The sequence below is a fragment of the Rhinolophus hipposideros genome, assembly GCF_964194185.1.
Source record: "Rhinolophus hipposideros genome assembly, chromosome: 22".
NCBI lineage: Eukaryota > Metazoa > Chordata > Mammalia > Chiroptera > Rhinolophidae > Rhinolophus > Rhinolophus hipposideros.
The window spans coordinates 26,189,858-26,213,608 of record NC_138068.1 but is presented as its reverse complement, the minus strand read 5'-3'; the positions used below and the strand labels follow the sequence as shown (position 1 = coordinate 26,213,608).

The following is a 23,751-nucleotide window of genomic DNA, read 5'->3' as shown; positions in this document are numbered from 1 at the left end:
TTGATTCCATGGGGCTGGGTGCTTCATGACGCAAAGGACTAGGATATATTTCTCTCAAATGTATGAACAGTAGGAAATTATGTGGATTAACCAAAAAAGCAACAGGGAAAGGCTGAGTTCTAGAATGCACAAGTGGGTCACGATTATGCCAATTCCTAGTTTGATCAGAGTTTGGACCTTTGGAGAGCATTTAAGATAAATACAGTGATTGTTAAGATACAACGCCAAAGTGTACCCCAGAAGTGTTAGTGTGTGGGAAGATCACCCGCCATACCTTGGCCTAATGGGAGAGAAATAATTGAAATGTGTTCTGGAAAATAATACTTATTAGAAAGCTGTATAGCTGTCTAAACAGCTATACTCAATTTTTAAATTTTTATTGAAGTATGTATTCACATATAGCTACGTATATCTGAAGTAAACAGCATTACTTATCTTTACAAACTGAACACACACTGTAACTTGCACCCAGCTTAAGAAACCGACTGTGACAGCACCCCCAAAGCTTCCTTGTGTCCCCATCGCTTCATTGTCCCCTCCCCTATACCGTCCTGACTCTTTCCACCAGAGGTTAGTTTAGTCTGTTTTTATACTTCATATAAATGGAGTTATATAGAACATAATCTTTTGCTTCTGTCTTGCTCAAATTAATTACATCTGTGAGATTCCCCCACATTGTATGCAGTTGTACGTTGTTCATCCCATGTGAGACTATCCCACGGCCGATGTCTCCGTTCCCGCTGGTGGGCATTTGGGTGATTTCTGGCACGAATAGTGCTGCTGCAAACATTCTTGCAGGTGCCTTTCAGTGGACATATGATCACTTTTCTGTTGGATGTGCTCCCTGACATACAGCCTTGCTGGGTGATAGACTATGTTTACATTCAGCCTTTATAGTCTGAGAACTCTGATTAACGCTTTGTGCAGAATTCTGATTACTAGCATGCCCACTCTTCCCAGGCATAGTCAGGGGTCTCTATGTGGGGTCTCACAGCACTTGGCATATAGTCCATTAGTCATCTGGGGCACCCCATTGTTGTTCAAACGTCCAGTTGAGCTTGCAGAAGTTGAAGGACCATGTTTCATTTGCATGTGTTTGCTCCCTACCTAGCCCCGTGCCTAGACTCTAGATGCAGCCTGATTCCCTTTATCCTTTCTTTTCAGTGACCTGGTTGAGGACAGTTGTCAGGGATGCAGATGGATCAAAGCTGCCAAGGTGGGCTGTGCGCCAGAGGGCAGGCTCCACACTGCAAGTTGCAGCAGGTCCAGGTATATAAAGGCAGCCGAGGAAACTTAACAGGAATAAATGCAACAGGCTTACAATTAATTTAAAAAAATAAATCAAGGGCAGCATGGTGGGTGAAAAACCTCTCACGGCTGTGGTTGTAACTGCGTGGCACACAGCTGTCTAACAATGTAAGATGAGCCCACAGGGCAATCGTTGCTTGGAGAAGCAAATGCTGCTCTCCTCGCAGGGTCCTTTCCTCTGCAGTTCTCTGCCCTTCCCGGCTCAGACCCAGCTGGTGTTGGGAGCTGGGCTGTGGTGGGCGAGGGTGGGGGCGTTGTGTGTTGATTCAGAGGAAGGAGGTGAGTAAGGTTGGGATGTAAGGTATCTGCTGTGGCTTATCAGGGACCACTAAAAACAGTGACTCATCTTGAGTGTCACTGAATGTTCATGGAACAGGTTGTTTGTAAAGTGAGAAGATAGAGAGCCATTGAAAATTTAGAGCAGGGGTAATAGGCTGAAGGTTGTATTTTAAGAGGACCCAGAAAGGAATGGACTGGGAAAGGGCAGACCTGAAGACCTTAAGAAGGGCAGAGATGGCACACTTCGCTATCATGTTCAAGTTCCTTACTCAGCCTCTCACCACTTACATAGTCGCTGACGTTTTTTTTAAAAGCATTATTAACTTGATCATTGGATCTGAGGGTCTCTTCCCTCCCTAATATGCAGGAAGGTGTCCAAAAGGAGAAAGGCCTTCCCTAGGGTGAGGTTACCTGGAATAGGTGAGAGGGGTCAGCTACCGTGTCACAGTAGTGGCACCTTTGTTAACCATGGTGGCTTTAATTCCAGGGGAGGCCCTGGGAATGCTGCAAGGACAGCGAGCAGCAACCAGAGACCACGCTGTAATCCACACCCCACGTTCTCTGCCTGAGTGACTTTCGTTATCAACTGTTAGAGGAGAGCTTAGCCTCCTCCGTTACGGAGTTGCTCTCCAACTCAGACAACAAATGGTCTATTTAATGGGCATCATTGCGGGAGGTGGTTCACACTGAGAGTCAGTTTTCACATCTGGGCAGGAGGTGTCATGCCCCCCATCATTCACAGGGCTTCTCAAACCTTGCTTGGTACTGTTGGAACCACAGATTTCCTTCCCCCAAAATACTATAAATGGAAGTAAGCTAAGGTCGAAAAGCTGCTTTGAGTACATGGGCACATGTTAACATGTTAATTATTGGCCGGCCAGAATCACCCATGAACAATTTCCCATTGTGACGGCAAATAACAAAGGCTGAAGGGGTTTGTGCCAGAGACTGGGTCTGTGAAGGCTTCAGCCAGGAGAAAGATTGGAGCACTGTCAAGATAGGTCTCAGTTGGTGGGGAAGGTGGTGGTCAAGTCCCAGAGCCAACCAAACTGGAAAATGCAGGGTGAGGTCACTTCTTGGTACTTTTGGCTCTAGGGACGAGATCCGGCAGTGGGTGGAAAAGGAAGACACAACATTTTAAAGAAAGGCGTTTATTAGAGTATAATACACATACAGAGAAATGCATAATTTAATACATTTTCACCAACTGAACAGACTCATGTAACCAGCAGCATATTCCAAAGCCTCATGGGCACACTTCCCCCGCCAAAAGGGTAACCAGTGTCCTGACTTCTAATGCCCAGGCTACTTTCACCTGCTTTTGAATTTTATACAAATGGAATCACGCGATACATGCTTTTTGGGGGGCTGGCTTCTTTTGTTCACCATTATATTTGTGAAATGCATCAGTATTGTTGCCTAGAGATGTTATTTTTCAGATGTTACTTCTCATTCCTATACAAATAGATCACAATTAATTTACTTATTCACCTCTTCATGAACATTTGTATTGTTTCCCATTTGGGGTGGTTATGAATGTAGCTGCTGTGGAAATTCTTCTGTGTAACTCTTGGTGAACGTAAGCTCTCATTTCTGTCAGGCAAATCCTTACAAGTGAAAATGCTGGACCATTGGATAGGCATCTGTTCTGCTAAACAGCTTCCCAAAATTGTCCAACCAACTTAGATTCAGCTGTGAGAGAGGGTTCCAGTGTTCACCCCATGTACCAGCTGCATGCTGGCCCCTCTGTACTGGAGACTTCTTTTAACTTTTAAATAAACGATGACAATAGTTTGTTAAGTCATAGTAGAGCTAAGAACAAATTATAAAGATTAGGAGCGATTAGGCCTAACTGTGTCCCACTAGTTGCAGGGGCTCTTAACCTGGAAGGGTGCTAACCATAGATAGAATTTGGGAGATACGTGAACTTGGTTAGAAGAAGACAATAACATCTTTTTTTTAGTTTCAGCTGTACAAAATAATGTAATAGTTAGACATTTATACCCCTCACAAAGTGATAACTCCCCTCCCCCAATCTACTACCCCTCTGACATCGTACACAGCCATTACATTTCCACTGTCTCTATTCCTTATGCTGTACTCCACTTCTTCTGAAATACATATGTATGTATATATACATATGTGTATATATGTATATATGTATATATATGTATACATATGTAAATTATAGTTGACATTCATTATTATTCAATTTCGGCTTCAGCTTCAGGTGTACAGTGCAGTGATCAGGCATCTACATCATCCCTGAGGTGGTCTCCCTAATAAGACAAGTGTCCATTGGCTACCCTACAAAATGTTTACAACATTATTGGTTATATTCCCCAAACTGTCTTTTGTATCCCTGTGGCAATCTTGTGGTTACCCATTGTGCTGTCTAATCCCCTCACCCTCTCCCTCATCCCTAACCCCCTCCCATCTAGCACCCCTCAGTTTTTTCTCTATATCTCTGAGACTATGTCTGATTAGTTGTTCATTTATTCTATTCTTTGGATTCGACATATAAGTGACATCATATGGTATTTGTCTTTCTCCGTCTGACTTATTTCACTTAGCATAACTTTCTCTAGGTCCATCCATATTGTTGCAAATGGTAAGATTTCATTCTTCATTATGGCCGAATAATTGTCCATCGTATAAATGTACCACAGTTGCTTGATCCAGTCATCTACCGATGGGCATTTCGGTTGTTTCCATGTCTTGGCTATTGTGAATAGTGCTGCAATAAGCATAGGGGTGCATACATTTTTTCGAATTAGTGTTTTGGATTTCTTTAGATAGATACCTAGGAGTGGAATTGCTGTGTCATAACGTAATTCCATTTCCACTTTTTGGAGATACCTCCATACTGATTTCCATAGTGACTGCACCAATCTGCAATCCCACCAGCAGTGCACGAGAGATCCCTTTTCTCCATATCCTCGCCAGTACTTGTTGAAAAAATAATAACATCTTGCTTTCCACTAAACTCTACCTGAAATATAGTCTTTCTTCCATGAAGAATGCAGGCAGGGGGCGGCCGGTTGGCTCAGTAGGTTAGAGCGCAGTGCTCATAACACCAAAGTCGCCAGTTTGATTCCCACGTGGGCCAGGGAGCTGCGTCCTCCACAACTAGATTGAAAACAATGACTTGACTTGGAGCTGATGGGTCCTGGAAAAACACACTGTTCCCCAATATTCCCCAACAAAAATTAAAAAAAAAAAAAAGAATGCAGGCAGCAGGCTCAGTAGCGTTAGCTGTACCTTTGACCATAACCTGCTAGAATCAGATGTTTTCATGTCACATTACAGGCAGGGTGACCGACTGGGACAGTTTGCCAAGGGTTGCGGGGCTCCCAGGAGTCAGCACTAAAATGGGAAAGGACAGGGCAAACCAGGACAAGTTGCTCATTGCAATTCTAGGTGAGGCATAACTCAAAATACCCTTACACTTATCGTGTGATAAGTTATAGTTAGTAGTTCCGCCAATGGATCTTGCTTAGTAAATTCTTCAATCTTCAATCAATCAGAAAATGTTTTGATAACTATATTTTAGCATAATAGATTTCCGGTGTAACCTCTGTATTTTACTTCACGCATTTAAAAACATATTCTGACCAGGGTCTGTGGACTTCATGAGACTCACAAAGTGGTCCATGGCAGGAGTAGGCATTTCCAGTGGGTCTTGATGTAGAAATTTAGGAGTTTTCCACATGGAGAAGGGGATAGAGAAGACATTGCAGGTGGAGGGGAGAGCATGAGAAAAGGAATGGAGGCATCTTAGGGGTGCATGTCACGACAATAGGGTAAAGATTCATGTGTTTAAAGATACCTTTCAAAATTAGGCTCGGGGAAATGATGGTAGATAGATGTAATGGCTGATGTTTGTGATGTATACAATACCCCCGAGGCTCAGTGTGTATGTACCAGGCAAGGATTGCCAGAGTGTAGCGGAGGTGACAATCACTGTGCTGGCAGTCTGCAGAGATGGCCGCCTGGAAGGAGGACGACGGGGCCAGTTGTTGGAGTGAAGTGAGGATGGGCAGGGGATGTGCCAGTGAAGGCCTGGATTGCCACTGAGAGGGCTGTGGGGAGGGAGGGAGAGCGGGGCAGTTGACATCTTTGGCGCTCTGTTGTATTTCTTTCACAACTGTTGCTGTGCTGCAAGTTTTTCCATCTGGCTTAGCTTTGTGGTCCGGAGGAAGGGCTAACCCTTACTGAACTATGCAGTCTTTTTTCTAGCCCTGCGTAACGATCACCACCAGGGTGGGAGGGACAACCCATTCAGCACAGATGTGTGTCCACTAGCAATTCATAGACCACATCCATTTCCACTTCAGATGTCCCTGATTGCAAGGGTTGACCGGGTCCTCTCACCCCTTCACTTTCACTGCCATATGGAAATATTTTGGATTTTCCAACTAGGCATGAATCCTCTTCCATCTTCTCTGATCTCCTGACGCCAAGTGGAAGTGACACGTAAGTATGAAATGACACACAGGGAAGTGGGATCAGCTGTAAATGCAGGAGGATAAACCAAGTGGAAGGAGAGCCAATGGGGGGAAAGCCAAAACATCACATGTGCGATTCAGATGGGGCATCCAGTTCTTAAAGAATGCAGCAAGGCCCCTGACCAGGGCAAGCATTTCAAGGGAGTCAGACAGGGCTGGTAGGTGGGCAGCTCAGAAGCTAAGGCTCCAATGGAGGCCTCCAGTTCTCAAGGCCTGGTATGCACACTGCCCAAGCTTGTCAAAGACTCAGCTCATAGCAGGCAAGGGCGTGTCCTTACTTGTCTGTGTAACTTCCCTGTGAGGTGGAGAAGGAACAGCTGGGGCTACCTCCTCTGGGCAGATTGAGAAATCAGGAGAAATGCCTTCTTTGGGGAAAGGGGTAAAGTTTCCACCAGGTGGATAAAAGTTGTTGAAATTGTATGACGAGTAATCTTATAGAAAAGGTAATCACTAGACTTGTCACAAAAATGGGTGCATGAAGCTATTTCCCAAATCCCTTATTCATTCATTCATTCATTCATTCATTCATCAAAGATCCATGGCTATTTTGAGGAACCTTTGGTATTTAGTGCTGAGTAAAAAGGGTCGGGTTTCTGCTACATACAGGTAACAGGTCTATTCACCTGGTAATAATTCTGTCAGCTCTTGATACCTGTGATATCTGTATATCACAGGACCAGCAAGCAGGTTTTAAAATCAACAAGTCTGTAGTTAAATATTACTGTGTTCTCCTTTTTAAAGGACAAGAACGTCATATTACATTTTTAAGCTTTTGTTGATTTAGGCTTTGAATTAGTAAAGGCTTGTGGCCAAGTGTTTACAAACATGGTGGATACAAGGCTATTGGTGCTTCTGTAGAGACTGTTTCCTACAACACCTGTGAGAAAAACAAGTGGGCGGGAATGTTCTTACAACAGATTACATTTCAAACAAATGCCTAACCACCCCCCTCCACTCATTACTTGTTTCCCCGAAATAAGACCGGGTCTTATATTAAGGTTTGCTCCAAAAGACGCATTAGGGCTTATATTCAGGGGATGTCATCCTGAAAAATCATGCTAGGGCTTATTTTCCGGGTAGGTCTGATTTTCGAGGAAACACGGTAGTAATCCAGATAACGGTATTTTTATTATGAGAAGCCTGGGGGAGTGTTTGAATGTGGAGCCCTCACAGTCCTGAGAATGCCACTGAACTAAGTTGAGAGCGACACCGACACACAGCCATGACATTTCTAGAAAGATGGTATTATGGGCTGGCTGAATTGTGTCCTACAAAATTCATATGTTGAAGTCCTAATCCCCAATACCTCAAAATAACTGTATTTGGAGATAGGGGCTTTAAAGAGTTAAAGTTAAAATCCAGTATGATAAGTGGTGTCCTTATAAAAAAGATTAGGGCAGAAACACACAGAGGGAAGACATGAAGACACAGGGGAGAAGACAGCCATCTACAAGCCAAGGAGAGAGGCCTTAAAACAAAACAAAACAAAACAAAATAGAACAAAACAAAAAAAACCCAACCTTGCTGACACCTTGATGTTGGACTTCTAGCCTCCAGAACTGTGAGAAAAATTTCTGTGGTTTAAGCCACCCCATCTGTGGTACTTTGTTACGGCAGCTCAAACGAATGAATAGAGATGATATAATCAGCAAGGAAAGCCATGAAAATGGAGTCCAGTTTTGTGGAGGTCATTGGGTTGAGTAAGGGTGCCAAGGGTTGGAGTTACTGAAAATTGATATCTTTGCCCAATACAAAATTTAAGATGATTTCATGTTTGTTTATTGTTTGTCTTTAGTGAGGGAGGGAGGAAAGGGGCAGATTTGCCAAGACAGTTAGGGAGGGAAGTGTCCAGCCCCACGCACCCGGGGTGGGGGCCTCCGGCAGGAAGTGACGTGCTCTAGTGACAACTGCAAAGTACACAGAAGATGAATTTCAACTCCTATTTAATTGTAGTCAGATATTAAACACTTATAAATTTTTTATACAACAAAACAAGTACATGCAAAGTTACAAATATAGAAAATATAAAGTACATGCATATTTCAAAGACCACTTTGGATCCCTATACAAAACTATTCAGTGCACGTTGCAAGCTGAAGGACCACGCAAAAGGGTTTCCCACCTATTAAGTATTTAGTAGCTTACAAAACAGGTAAATGCATTAGACACTTTAGATGTTAACTGCTCTAACCAAAATTTCTAAGTTTGTCATATGTAATATAGATACATTTTACACGGAATACCCCCACAATGCAAGCCAATAACATTGCAGAATAGTAATATAGACCTACTAGGTGACAATATTGAACAATCCAGGGAGTAATTTTACCTCACTTAAATAACAGTAACAGAACTTCTTGTTCCACTCTGAATGGATCATATTTCCAACCTAAGGTTTTTTTCTTTTTTTTTTTTTTTTTGGATTGACTCCCTGTTCTTTGATTCAAAGGCCAATTACAGAAATGAAGGACTCAACCTAATTCTGGTTGTTGACAATTGTGAGACAGCCACGAAGAAATGCAAGCATTTTCCTTTGTACACTGGTCATTTTCTTCATTACACAATTGTCTGAGAATGGAGTTTTTACAGCTGCGCTTCCTCTATGTTAAAACCTCCTGGCTTTACCCTGTATCAAAACCACTCCCATTTCCAGTAAACGAACAAAGTTGTTAGTGTCCAGACAGTAACTTAATTTTTAACTGCCTTAATTATCTATCGTGTATGTTACTAAAGAAAGGAATGCCACACGTAGGTCCTCTCGACATCTACCCTCCAAGGGCACCATTCCCAAATGTCGGATAGTTTTAGTTCCAGAAGCCTTTCATATTATGTTATGTTCATTCCCTATGAAAATGTTGCATGACTATTTACTGAATATTAACTCTGGCATGAATATTCATGTTGCATGAATATTTATTCTTGATGCAGTAGCTGCTGTGTAACCTGTATTGCAAAATGCAAAACACTGTCACAGTTCTCTGCAGACACAGCGCACATGCTCTCAGTGGGCTAAGCCTGGGCCCAAGAACTAAGAATTTCTAGGTTTGGTATTTGAATGAATCTAATGTGGCCTCCTTCCAAATTTGATAGAAATGCTGTTTGAACAGGAAAACGCAGTCAGGCTCTCTTAAAATGAATGAGAAAATGTGTCCAAATTGCTACAAAAATCACTGCTAACTAGGATGGGCATTAGTGTACTGAGCTCTGGCTGGGGAAGGAGTTGGAGGTATGTAGGCAAAGGTATGTTGTGAGAATTGTTTTAGCCTCAATCTATTGCCACTAGACAAAAAAGAGGCCTAGATCAACCAATGATTATTTGCTGTTACACTCTTACCAGCCTGGCACTCACACCAGCCCATGAAAGACTCAATCAAACGGAGCTTGAATACAGAGTGTACCAGGCCTGTGCCGTATTTCCCTGTGCTCTCAGTGCCAAGGGTATTAGCTTACGGGTGACAAAGGGAGAAGTAAGAATGAGACACCACCACTAAAGGGCTACAGGTAGATACCCCTCCCCCAACCTGGTAAAAGATGAAGAAGATGGTGAAAAGAGAAGGCTGGCCTCATCCCACTATTAGGAAAATGAGGAAAGCGATGAGCAGGATCACTGGAGGGGAGGAGAAGAGGATGGTGCTCGCATCCCTTCTGGGAGCAGCCTGGTACTCTTTCTGGTACTGGGTGATACACATCTGCTCCACCACGCGCTCCATTATCTTGACGTCGGTCTCAGTGAAGTTCTCCCCCTTGGTGGTGGTGGTGACAGTGTGCTGCTTGATGGTGATGTTGACGCAGTCATGCACGAAGTTGTTCTGGTTGTTGTACTGGTCCACGGGCTTGTAGTACACTTGGTTGGGGTAACGGTTCATGTTCTCACGATAGTAACGGTCCTCATAGTCATTGCCGAAATGCATGAGGGGCCTGCTCATGGCACTCCCCAGCATGTAGCCACCGAGGCCCCCCGCCACGGCCCCAGCCGCAGCAGCTCCTGCCATGTGCTTCATGCTGGTTTTCGGCTTGCTGGGCTTGTTCCACTGATTGTGGGTGCCACCACCTTGACCCCAGCCTCCGCCATGGGGCTGACCCCAGCCTCCGCCGTGGGGCTGACCCCAGCCGCCACCATGGGGCTGACCCCAGCCGCCACCGCCCTGGGGTGGGTAGCGGTTGCCTCCAGGATTGCCCTGTCCCGGGTATCGGCTACCACCACGGTTCCATCCTCCTCCAGGCTTTGGTTGCTTCTTGCAGAGGCCCACGTCACTCCAAGTGGCCACAAAGAGAACCAGGATCCAGCCGCCTATGTGGCTTTTCACCATGACGACTTATCTGCAAAATGAAGAGGGTGTCAGAGTACTTTGTTTATGTTGAAACCTCTTAACATTTGCGGCATAATGAATGAATGTACAGCAGTACATCAGCTCTCCGTCATAAACACCCTTCACTCTGTACTTCTCCTTTGCAGCACTTATGACAAAAGTAACTATAAGTAAAGGGTTAACACATGCTTTCTCCTTCTCTAAGGACAAATTTGACTGTAAGATAATTTCTGGCTATTTCCTGGACACCTGAATGCCAGCAACATTGCTTATGGTAAAAATAACCTCTCATTGATAAAATGGCAATTGGACTAGGAAAACTTATAAATACCTGGTGGGTTTGCCATAGATTTGGGCTTCTTTAGAACAGTGGTTCTTGCAACTGGCACATTCTTGTGGGGACCCTGCAAGCTGTGCCCATCGGGCTATTATAAGGGACACTAGCTTCTGTAGGGCCTGGGGCTTCTACACCAAGGAGAAACTTTTACCCACCAATACAGAGCTCATGCCCTTAAACCTGAGCAGTCACTGTGGGGACTGAGGGTAGAGACAATTTCTGAGCTGCTGGGTGGACCAACTCAAGGACCCTAGCGTGGCTCCTATGGAAGTCTTGTGAGTCTAATGTCTAGTTAGGAAGACCCTCAAGGGGGTGTGGCAGTAATGAAATAACTTTGTAAATAGCTGATTCCTGTCTTCTATTCTTTGTGGGAACGTATGCAGGAAATGAGTCTCTTGTTTGCTGCTGTCTCCTTAGGCGCTAGGGCAGTGCCTGGCACAGAGCAGGCACACAGGACATATTTGTTAAGTGAGGGAATTAATATCCTCTGGACATATAAATGCCAACAAGAATTTCCTCAAAGAAATACAAAAATTTCTTCTTTTTTGAAACAAGAAACTTTCAGGATTTTGCAAGGCCACTTGTGAATTCCTCTTTCTCTCTATAGATGAATAGACAGATAGATGGAACAACTCAAAGTGGGATAAGAATGGCTGTGTTCAAAATGATCTGCTGTCATTCCTTCATTGAATGAGTTTTAGTTCAGCATGTAATGGTTTAGGAGTGACCTTTTTTTTCTAATTTTTGGTACAAAAGAAACACGTTTTAGATAAAAGGGCTAGTACAGTTTAAGAAAAAACAAACAAACCAAATACCCTGGATGATAATTTATGACCCTTCGTAGAATGTATACTCATCCAATTAAAAAACCTCCTTTCAGACTGAAGATCTCATTTACCCTGGGTGCTTGGGTCTGAGGACAGAGCTCAAACACACACAGCAGAATGATTATTAAACAGTTTCTATTGTATGCAACATCAAACCATATGCTCCAAAACGTCAAGTGCCATAAAACCAAAAATAGTATATGCAGTAATGCTGATGTTAGTCAGAAAAGTGGCAGCAAGTACTAGAAAAATTATTTTTCATAACCTTCAGGGCTAAAGACTAAATTGGATAATATCCAGAAGAATAATGATGAAACAAATAAATGAATTAACATTCTGTTTATGTTTTTATTACCATTATTTAAATATCTTGGTGGTGATAAGTAAATAAAAGTATATTTGAAAGTTACAAGCCAAGTTAAACTGCTCAGATCATGTGATTTAGGATTTCTGGAGGCTCTTTTGGGTAGGGGTTGGAGGGACAGGGTCCTAGAACATGCTGACTGGCCTTGATCTTGCACCCCCACTCCTGGCACCCCAGTCTTCTGCGGGTCTGCTTTCCTGATCTACTCTCCATTTGTTCATGGTACCCAGCTCCTGGTCTCCATGCTGCTCACACACCTCATGGAACGGAAAGAGGCTAGGCTTACTCAGTCAGTAACTCCTGATTGAAAGGGGTTTTATGTCAACAACTATTTCATTCACCTCAATGAGCGCCAAACCCAGCCAACATCCTGAAGTTATTCCTGAATTTTCTCTTTCTCACAGCACACATCTAATCTATCAGCAAATCTTACCAGCTCTACGTTGAAAATAAATCCTAAATCCGAAACCTCTCCCATGTTTTCCATCACTACCACCGTTCTAGTTGAAGCCTCTGTCTCTTCTGGCTGGAGACTTTCAACAGCCTCCCGTCAGCCTCCCTGCTTCTGCCCAGGCTCCCACTGTGTTCTGCGCTCAGCGGCCTAAGGGAGCCTTTTCACATGCAGGTCACCTGGCCACTCCTTCATGCTCAGGATAAGGCCCAAAGTCCTGACCACTCCTGCTGGGCCCCATGGGACCTCCACTGGCTCCTTCACCCAACAAGCACTTTTCCATCTTGGGGCATTTACACCTGCTGCTCCTGGGGCCTGGAAGTTTCTTCCTCCAGGTCCTCACAGGGCTCTATTCTGCTCTGACGTCACATCAGTGGGGTGTCCACACCACTCTATCTAAATCAGCACCGTACTGTATTCCCTTCCTCTGCTTTTCATTTTTCTCCAGAGCAGCAATGCTACTTGGCATCTAGTGTTTACTGTCTGCTTATTGTTCTACTCCAGGGGAGTGTAAGCTCCTCTAGGGCAGGAATTTTCTACTGTGCAAAGCAGTGTCCCCAGAGCCTGCATGTAGTGCCTGACCCCTAGACATGCAAAGTAAATGCTGAATGAATGCATGTGCATGAAAACTTGTACGATAATGCATTAGAAATAACCAAGCTAACCATTAAATAGCTCCAAGGGATATCTCCAGTGATCTATGCGTATATTTATGATTTTACAAAACATTCTTTTCTGCAATGGCCAACTGTCTAACATCTTCAATTCAGTTAAATAAACACTTATTTCATGTGCCATGGTAGACTCTGGCTGGATGGAGATGTTACCTGACATGGTTGAGGCAGGAGGAAGAGGGGCTGCAAGAGGAGCCACAGAGTCCGGCTTTGAACATGCTTTGTTCAAGGTTATAAGAGTTACAGCTCTAGCAGCTCAACAAGACACATGAGCAGGCGATGACATGACATAGTAACAGAGGTACAGACTCGGTCCTCAGGGAGCCAGGCACAGGAGGTGGATGGGGCCACAGAGCATCCGGAGTGGAGACTCGTAGTGCGAGAGGCAAGTCGGGATCCCAGAGGGTTTCATGAAAGTGGAGCTTCAAGGTGCCGTGGAGAGGCAGGTGGAGTCAGGTAACAGAGGGCCTCATAAACAAGGTAAGCAGCATCCTGACTTGCCTGGGAGAGTTTACACCTGCGGTTCCTGTGTTAATATTAATCGTGCCCCCTTCATTCTCAAGAGTGTCCCCGTTTGGATGCTAGGTTATATGGTCACCCTAACTATAAGGCATGTTAAGTAGTCTGGACTTGATCCTGAAGGCACTGGGAAACCACTGAAGAGTTTTGGGTTCTATTTTAAAAAGTACATTGTGGAGAACGGATTGGGGATTCTGTGTTTGTGTGACGGGAAGGACAGACACTAGTTAGAAAGGTACTGCAGTGATGAAGATAGAAGAAATGATGGCCATGGCCAGGGGATGGAGAGTAATAGATGGTATGATATAGAAGGTAGCTTCTGGAAAGCTGGGTATTTGATGTGTAAGGTGAAAGATGGAGAATCGAGGTGGCACTCAGATCTGGACTGGGCAGCTGCGTGGGCAAAATGCAGAAGGTGGAGATATGGAGGGAGAAAATGAGGGGTTTGGCTTTGGCAATGCTGTTATCAAGCTACATATGGAATAAGAGATCCCAGCATGCAGGTAGCTTAGTGAGTCTGAAGTTGAAGAATGGTGATGGACTGGCGATACAGGTACGTAGTAGGGTATCAGAGCCATGGGCATGCATTGCTGATCAGTAATTTAAAACTCAATACTGGATGCAGTTGGATAGAATAGTCTCTATGTTATTAATATATGCATAGAATATATTAAGACTAGATCATTTTATAATCAGTTGAGAAGAACAAAAAAGCAACATTTAATTATGAAAAGCATTAACAATAACGACTACTTTTGAGGTAGAGAAGCATTTCTAAGGATAAGGGAGACCCAAAACTTACATGAGACCTTACAGAAGGACTTCTTTCTGTTTGTGATAAAATAAGGAAGATCTTATAGTATTTAATCCAAACCTCTCACTCAACAAATTAGGCCACTAAGATTCAGAAAAGTCCAATGACGTATCTGTGATTACAGTGTTAGTTACTGAAATTGCTGGGAGTGGAGACTAGGTTTCTGAATCCCTGGCTGCACTATAACACTATTCATATAAGATACCCTCTGTGAAGGGTCAGGTTGTGGCCCAGGTTGTGGTACATTTCAAGACATTAAGTATTTGATAAAGGTCAATACCTACTTATCACTATGAAAAATACTCTTAGAAGACTAGGAATAAGAAGAAACTCCCGAACTTGATAAAGGTTACATAACAAAACAGCAAATATGCTTAATGGATAATGTTGGAACGTATTCCCTTCACGATCAGAAATAAGACAAGGATGTCCATTGTCTCAGGACTGGAGGTTCTGTCTAATGCCAGAAGTAACCAGTATAAGAACTGCAAGGAAAGAGCTCCAGCTGTCATTAACGGCAATTAATGTGAACAGATACATAGAAAATCCATCAGACTCAACAGAGGTAATATGAGACCCACTACTAGAGTTCTGCAAGCTTGTAGGATACAAGATTGGCCTACAAAAATCAACAGCATTTCTCTACACCAGCAATAATTGACTAGAAAAAAATTTAAGAAATAAAATACTCACAATAGCAACCCAAACTGTCAAGTATGTAGATATTGACTTAATGAAGAGAAAAATAAAACTGGGGGGAAAAAAGCTTTGAATTCTAATAAAGAACATCGAAGATGATCTGTAAAAATGGAAAAGTTTTCCATGGGCTTGATCAGGACAGCTTAGTATTACAGTGTTTCCCTGAAAATAGACCTAACTGAAAAATAAGCCCTAACAGATTTTTCAGGATGACATCCCCTGAACATAAGCCCTAATGCATCTTTTGGAGCACAACTCAATATTAGACCCGGTCTTATTTTCAGGGAAACATGGTATAAAGATGTCAGTTAGCCTCAGATGAACCTATAATTTCAATAAAATGCCAATCAAAATTCCAACTGGATTTTTTGAGGAGTTCAATAAACTCACAAGGGGAAAGAAACGTCCATGAATAGCAAACTCTACTTTAAAAGGAAAGAGAAAAGAGGAGGGAAGCTGCTGTATCAGACATTAAATCCTACTACACAGCTATAGTAATAAAGACCAGACGGCAGAAGTCTAGGAACAGACCAACAGATCAAAGACAGCAGACCATCAAGTTCAGAGATAAACCCATGTATATATACTTTAATGGGGACCTGATATACGATAAAGTGGGCACCACAAATGAATGGAGAAAGGAAGGTTTGTTTAGTAGATGCTTCTGGGAAACCAGAGAAAAATTAAACTGGATCCCTAACACCACATGCAAAGGTGGATTATAGACGAATTACAGGCCTAATACAACACTGGAAGAAGAAAATATAAGTGACCTGGAGGAGGAGTAGGGGAAGGAGTTTTTAATCAAAAGCACAAACCATTAGGCAAATAATTGAAGAATTTTATTAAAATTAAGGATTCTTGTTCAATGCTACGAAGAACACTGTGGACAAAGTAATAGAAAGAATACACAATGGTAAAAAACATTTGCAGTATTTAAGATCAACAGAGGATTCATTTCTAGAACCTACAAGGAATTCTTGCAAAGCAATAAGAGATAGTAACTCCAATAGAAAAATAGCCAAAAGACATAAACTGATAATTTACATAAGAGGGAAACCCAAAAGGGTATGAAAATATATTTTAAAAAACATTAAGAATCAGCTAAAATGAGACAAAAGAAACAAAACATAAATCACTTAGATTTATCAGGCTAGCCAAAAAAAAAAAAAAGAGAGCAGGAATATGAGAATATAGGAACCCATGTGATTATCAAAGGAGTAAGGGTGGTGTAATTGAATAGAAAGAATGAAAATAAGTAAAATGATTATTGAACTCAAAAAAGAAAACAAAGACAAAATTTCAAAATAAAGCATCATAGTTATAAAAAAAGAAATAGAGATGAAAATAGAATTTAAGAAATAAAACCTAGAAAAATATGAAATTTCTAAATAAAATCAAGTTATTTAAAACTGTAATACACATACAAACACATACCACTAGAGAACCCAACAGCTCCATATTGATTCCTTAGGAAGAATAGGCTTTAAATGGGTACCAACTTACCATATACAACTTTGTTATATGAATTAAAAATCTGCGTGATGGATTGCCTTTCTATTAAAATATAAATTACAAATATCCACTTTAGAATTCATTCAACAAATATTTATGGAATAAATAGTATGTGCCAGTTTTTAAAGAAATGGAAACTTGAATTGATCAATAACCATAGAAGAAATGGAGGGAAAAAGTTGTCAAAAATTACACATGATAATGTAATGTTTACAGTATAACTTACTGATTCATTCAATAAATATGTATTAAGTGTTTTCTAAGGTTCTAGTATTGTGCTAGGGGCTGAGGATAGAATGATGCATAAGATATTTAGCTTGGTGGGTTCAAGCATCAAAAAAGGGGATGTATCTCTAGCCTGATGAGAGAGAAGGCGGGTGGCCTGATGAGATTGGAGTGGGTGAGCGCCGAGTCACCATGGCCTCATGCACTGTAGAGAAAGTTTCCATACTACTCGGAGTGCAGTGGGGAGCCATCAAAGGGACTTAGGAGAGTAACACGATAGGATTGTTTTTTAAAAAGCTCACCCTGACTGTTGTGTAAAGAAAATTTAGTGGGGCAAGAAAGGAAGTGGTGAGACTAGTTAAGAAACAATTGCAGGAAGATGGGGGTGTGGCCTGGGATGGTGAAGATGTTGCTGAGACGGTGAATAAATTAGATGTATGTTGCAGAAAGAACCAATTAAGACTTGCTGATAGAGTGGATGTAGGAGTGAGAATTAACCAGGTTTGCGGCTTTCCTGACCAGGTAGATGGTGGCAATGCCACCTACCAAATTAGGGGAAACTGGTAGAGGGCCATGCTTGGGAGAGAAAACCAAGAGTTTTAGTTTGGACACATTAATTTTGTAACATCTATGAGACACCAAGTGATAGCATCAATTTAGGCAATCATTTTTAAGGATCTAGAACTTAGTAGAAATAAACATCTGGGCATCTTCACCTGAGAAGTAGTGTGAATAGCCAAGAGGATAAAAGGTCAAAATTCAAATCCCAGTATTTCAAGCGCAGAGCTCTCTCTCTTAGCCACCCAGTCTCCAGCAATACAGGTGCCAAAATCCAAAAGAAAAGTACCACCAAACAGATTTTAACAGTTTAGGAAAAGAAGAATACACTGCAACCAATAAGAATTATTTCAGGAGTACAAAGATGGCTCAAAATCATGAAAGCTTTGAATAGGTTAGGGGGAAAAAAAAAGATTCTCTGCAGATGTTGAAAAGTTTTCAATTAAAATCAACATCCATTCCTGATTTTTTAAGTTTAAGTTGTTAAGATAGCGTCTATAGAACTAGAAGGTGGTCCCTTTCCATCATGAAGCATCACCACCACATACACACAGCCCACACCCCATCTTAATTGAAAAAGGAAAGGCATTCCTATTCAATTAGTGAACAGCACAAGAATGCTAGCAGTCGCTGATATTATGGATTGTTATGGAAGTTCTAACCAACTATGATTTTTTATCTTGAAAATCAACACAAAACATCTTAGAATAAATAAGAGAGCTCATTAGGCTGGCATATAACGAAACAGTGAGTCTCCAAATTAATTGAAATTAGAAGATTTAGCATGGATAAAACATTCCACTCATAATGGCAATAAAAAATTCAAAACATCTAGGGTTTAGTCTAAAAATAAATAGTACCAAAATGAGGAAAGTCATAAACTCTTAGTGAGAGACATAAAGGAAGACTGGAAAAAAGAGAAAGACATACATTTTTAGTTGAGAAAACCAATACTGAAAGATACCAACTCATTTCCAAGTAATCCATAAAGTCAACACAATTTTAGTCAGAATTCAAAGGGGATTTCAAAGAACACGATGAAATGGTACTCAAAATTAGCAAGACTGAAGAAACTATTGAACAGGAAGAAAATCTAGGGCACACTGGCCTGCGAGGTATTTAGAAAGCATTGTAGAGCTACAATAAATAAGACCATGTGACACTGAGTCATGAGCAGAATGACACAGCAATGGAACTAGAGAGAAGGTACAAAAAAGATTCACAGATTACCCCAATCATCCTATTTCCACTTATACACAGGGACTGACTCAGAGCTGGTAGGAACTTGCCCAATGTTTGTGTGCCGGGGGCCAAACTTCTTATACTCTGAACATGTTATAACTTGAAACTTAATTGGTTAAATTGGGAAGTGGCACCAAACAGCCTCTGCCACCCCTTCCACTGCCCTAAGGAAATTTCGTCTTTCCTGAGCTTAGCAGAACTTATTTGTCTTACAGTCGATCCCCCCCTTATCTGGGGGGGATACATTCTAAGACCCCCAGGGGAAGCCTGAAACCGCAGAATAGTACTGAACTCTATATATGCTGCTTTTCCCTATATATATACACACTTATGATAAAGTTTAATTTATAAATTAGGCACAGTAACAGATTAACAACAATAAAATAGAACAATTATAACAATATACTGTCATAAAAGTTACACGAATGTGGTCTTTCTCTCTCTCTCTCTCTCTTAAAATAGCTTAGTGTACTGTACTCACCTTTCATGATGTGAGATTATATGCCTATATGATGAGTTGAAGTGAGGTACTCAGAAGTGTACCCAATTCAAAACTTATTAATTATTTCTGGAATTTTCCATTTAACATTTTCAGACCATGGTTGACTTTCTACTGAAATCGTGGAAAGCAAAACGTCAGATAAGGCGGGACTACTGTATTTTAATCTTTTTGAGGCCACTGCCCCTTGAAGAATCTGATGCAAGAAATGCAAAATTTTGCAAAACATTTTGGGATGGGGTTTTTTCACTGCTACTCTAAGACCCAGTCCTGGATTGAACAGGGCAAAGGACCCCTAACCTGGTCCATCCTCAGAATCACCTGAAGAGCTTTTACAAAGCAATATTGCTGGAGCCTATCCCAAACCAACAGCCAGAGAGCATCTAGTGATGGGATTTGGGAATCTATCATAAAGCCAGGGAAGTACACTTCTGGCCACGCTTTAGAGCTCAGAAGCCCTATACTTAACAGCATGTATAATGCTTTTCATAAAAAGGTGCACCTCCCATGACGTGATCACACAACCAACAGAAAAAAGATGAACAAGTCGAGAAAAATTTTCCCAACTGTAAGAACTGTTGCACACACTATTCACTCGAAGATGACTACATAATGCCATCACCAAGTTAGATACAGGCACATTCTGAATGTTTAATATGAGGCAGTTCACAGCTGATATAGTTGCTTTGAAGAGGCAATGAGATCCGAAAAGGGAGAACGAACTAGGTACATTAAAACTACAGCTTGGAAAACTTTTCCCCTCGTAAAATCTTTTGTCAGTTCATTGACAGTCATCTTTGGTGTTAATCTGGTGCAGAAATGTTTATGTTATTATTTTATTATTTTTACAATGACTGCTTCCGTATGTAATTCAGCATGATTCTAGAGAAAACATGTGGCCCTTTCTCTGCAAAATCAAGCTGATTTTACAAGAAAGGATGATATAACAGGTGTGAGCTACATATATAGACCCAGTGGCCTCCAAAGCAGGGGCTTGTGATCACAGCCTCTCCAGATCTTCGTTTTTTGGTGATAATTGGAGACTTTCAACCATCATAAGATCAAAGAGATGCCACAAGGCTACGTACATCTAAGCTGATTTGTGCCTCCGGGAAAACAATCTGTTGGCTTGGCTGAAATTGTTCAGTTTTCAAATATATTCAGGAGTCCTTAAAAACAAAAAGAAAAAAACCTAGAATTAATAAATAAATCTAAGATCTGATTGCTTAAAAGCTTCATATAGGTAAACCACTTAATATATAAACCACTAATAAATCTATTTAAGAAAAAAAGGGAAAATATTTGGGAAAAAATGAGGTCGACTAAAAAAGAAGCAAACATGACACTGAGCTCTCCTTTCCCACACAGAAAGCTCGGTGTCATGTTTCATTTAAACAACTGAGATCTATGAACTATTTAAAAGATTATATTATTTAGTAAAGCAATATATGAACAAAAAGAAAATGAAAATCACCTATAATTTCTACTAAAACTTTTGTTTTGCTTTTTCCTTTCAGATTTCCCACATGCATTCAATATATAAATTAGTAGATACAGTTTAGTAACCTGCACTTTGACACGTCAGTTTTTCCCCATATATCACAGGTTCCATGGCTTTTGATGATTACATAATGTTCTTTTCAGTTAATGTGCCATGATTTCTTAGCTACTGCTCTGCTGTTACATATTTAGGTTGTTTCCCAGTTGGTTCTAATTTTAGGTCATTCTGCCCCAAATATGTGTCTGCATAGGGCTTTTTATTTTTTAATTGTTTCTTGTTTATTTCTTCCATTACAAGTAAATTCCCAGGAGTGGAGTTTCTGGGTCACAACTTTTAACTTCTTACTGCGTAATCACCTGATTGCTTTACAAAAAGTTTGTACCTCTTCACAATGTCCCCAGTGGGGTATGACTAGGAAAAGAATAAAGGTATATATATAACAATGGTCAGTTTTACATAGATGGTTAATCTCTAACAAATTCTGGAAGTAGGTATCAGTTCCTCTATTTTATGAATGGACAAAAGGAGGACTAGGACATTAGGTAACCTGTCTGAAGTGACCAAGCTAGTTGCAGAGCTATCTTTCTAACAGGAAAGGACTGCCACCTTCCCCCATAAATGAATATGCAAGAATCAGGGCAAACTTCCAGCAGAGGTTGCCGTTACTATTACTGTTGTTAATACATATAAAATGATAATCCAGACTTGCTTTATTTTGTATTTTATTCTGTAAATGATTCATTTCGCCATTTATCTATTACAACCTTGATATTTTCCTTTCACAAGTATGAAAAACTTGCATCATATACAAATAATATACAAATCACGTCTTAGCTCTGCTTTCTTTTTTCCTGTTATTTTTAATTGTAAGAGCTCCTCAGTATTCGTGTAGGTAAAAGTGTTCCTTTTCTCTGGTGATTTTTTTCCTTCAAATCTGACAGATCTGTTAATTTTTTCAGAAGTCTGACATTTTAATTCAATTTTCTGTCCTATTTTTTCTGATACTTCGACTTGTAAAAATCTTTCATCCTATGCTACCTAGAGTTTTTCGCAAGGAAAAGAGAAACATCTCAAGTCATGTGGTGAAGTGGGTATTAAACCTTGATGCTCTAAGTACAAAGAAATACGGCGGCCAGGAAAACCACCACCAGGACCGTGAAACTGCGTTGTGTTGTGTCTGAATTTGGAGATGAAATAAAAAACAGAAAGCAGTAGCTTGGAGATGGTGAGGACAGATGAGATAGTGTTGGGCTAAGGATTAAACAAATCCGTTTACTATAGCTACTATAAAGAAAAAACTTTTTAAAAAGGACAGTAAAAATTGATTTCTCCCCACGGTATAATAAACGAACATGAGGGCCTCCCCCGCACAGGTGGAGGAGGCTGGTTCTTTGAGGGACGCCGCCCGGCCCGGATCCCTTCCCTTGGAACCGCCCAGATGGCGGAGTTCTCGCTTTCCAGAGGGTCAGTAAAGAAAGTCAAAAGCGAAGCCAGCGGGTCAGCCACACTTGGGACGCACAGGAGACCCTCTGTCCCCGGGGGCCTAGACATCCCCGGACCACGAATGGAGGGAAGGGCCGCCCCGAGACCCTCCCCAGTGCAGGCCCGAGGCCCGTGCGGGTTTTCCGGCGCCGGCCAGAGCCCCGCGGGCCGATGCCTCTCCAGGGCCGATGCCTCTCCAGGGCCCGCCTCGGCAGAATGGATGGCGGGCGAGGCCGCCTTTCCGCAGAGCACGGAGGCAGCCAGGCGCCCCGGGACTCCTCCCCAGCCCAGGCCCTGGTCTCCGGCGGGCGCCCCTCCCCCACCGCTGCGCCGAGCACTCCCTGGGCATCGAGAGGGGCACAGCCTGGCCAAGGGGCATCGCTGTCCCCGCCCGGCCTCTGCCCGCCGGTTCCAAGGGACGGCTGGCGGGCGCGGAGCCAGGAGACCCGCGGCCTCCGGCGCCTCCCCCAGCGCCCCAGCGGAGCTCGCAGTGGCCCTCCCCGTGTTCCCTGCCGCGTGAGCGCGAGATCACCCCCATTTCTTCGACCCACAGCCCCTGTGGCTCTGAGACTCGCCCATCCCACTCCCACCGTGGACACGCGTGTCGGGGGGCGATTAGACACTTCGGTGCCACCTACATCCCTCCCGAGGGGGCTTGGCCAGCGCGCCCCCCGCCCCCATCCCGAATAACAGGAGCTTTCCTAACCAGCAAGGCAAAACCCAGCGGCGTCATCCGAAAACCAACGAGCTCACCAGAAGGCCCCAAGCGCCCCGCGCCCACCGGAAAGCCCCCTGCCCCTGCCCACGGTCAAGGTCGGCCTTCGGGCGCCAGGTTCTCACTCGCGGCCTCCGCGGCGCCCCGGGGCCCGCCAGTTCTCAGGCCGCCCGCCCCCGCCCCTCGCTGGGAGTTGGAAGGGCCACACGGCTGTTTACCTGCCTCTCGGAGTAGAAGCTCGCAACGCCGCGGCTGTCAGCGACTGACGCGGAGGACTGGCGAGGCTCAGGACCCAGGAGGAGGTGCCGAGGGAGACGGTGGCGCTCGTGGGAGGAGGTCCGCGCGCCGACCAATAACCAGGCGGCTCCTGCACCCCCTGTCGCAGCCGCGGGCGGTTCACCGGGTTTACTTGAAAAGGTGCTGATTCTCCGAGAAGGGCCGGGTTATCTGAGCCACTGGAAAAAAACATGTTGGGATTCGCTTAAACATTTATGTCAGCTGATACCGCCTGCTGATGTCATCACTCCCTGACGTTGCGCATTGACTGTAAAAATCATCTTTAAAGGGAGATTCGGCCCAAAGCCCCAATTCCCTCGGTTACATAATGAAAAACTCGAGAAAATGAAAGGTTAGGGAATGAGAAAGCAATTTCTGCAACTTTGGTCATCAGAAATTTCTAAAGAGGACAAAATTTTGCTACCCTGGATTGAGCTCAATATTTATAGATTTTCATACGAATCACTAATATTTGAGGCCTAGAAAGGACTCTGGCCATCACCTGTCCCTTCATTTACTCAGTTTCTGCTCATTAATGGGCAAAAGAGATGAATTAGATTATGATTAAAAAATGCACTTTATTTAACAAGTCCACTCTCCACATTATCTGGAATATCTTATATGAAACAGAATGGTGAGTTCTTGCTC

The 23,751-nt window shown here is 42.7% G+C and overlaps 1 protein-coding gene across 3 annotated transcripts; it reads right to left on the bottom strand.

The window, feature by feature from the left end:
- Positions 1–8,021: 8,021 nt before the first annotated feature.
- PRNP (prion protein (Kanno blood group)) lies at positions 8,022–23,327 on the bottom strand. Of its 3 annotated transcripts, none has more exons than XM_081033934.1 (3): positions 23,046–23,327; positions 20,218–20,298; positions 8,022–10,415 (listed from the first exon to the last, which is right to left on the bottom strand). In XM_081033934.1, the coding sequence occupies exon 3, from the start codon at positions 10,403–10,405 to the stop codon at positions 9,659–9,661; it is 747 nt and encodes a 248-aa protein (XP_080890060.1). In that variant the 5' UTR covers positions 10,406–10,415; positions 20,218–20,298; positions 23,046–23,327; the 3' UTR covers positions 8,022–9,658. The 3 variants fall into 3 exon arrangements, with proteins under 3 accessions (XP_080890060.1, XP_080890061.1, XP_080890062.1); XM_081033935.1 differs by having other exon boundaries at positions 23,050–23,282; XM_081033936.1 differs by lacking the exon at positions 20,218–20,298.
- Between the last annotated feature and the right edge of the window lie 424 nt (positions 23,328–23,751).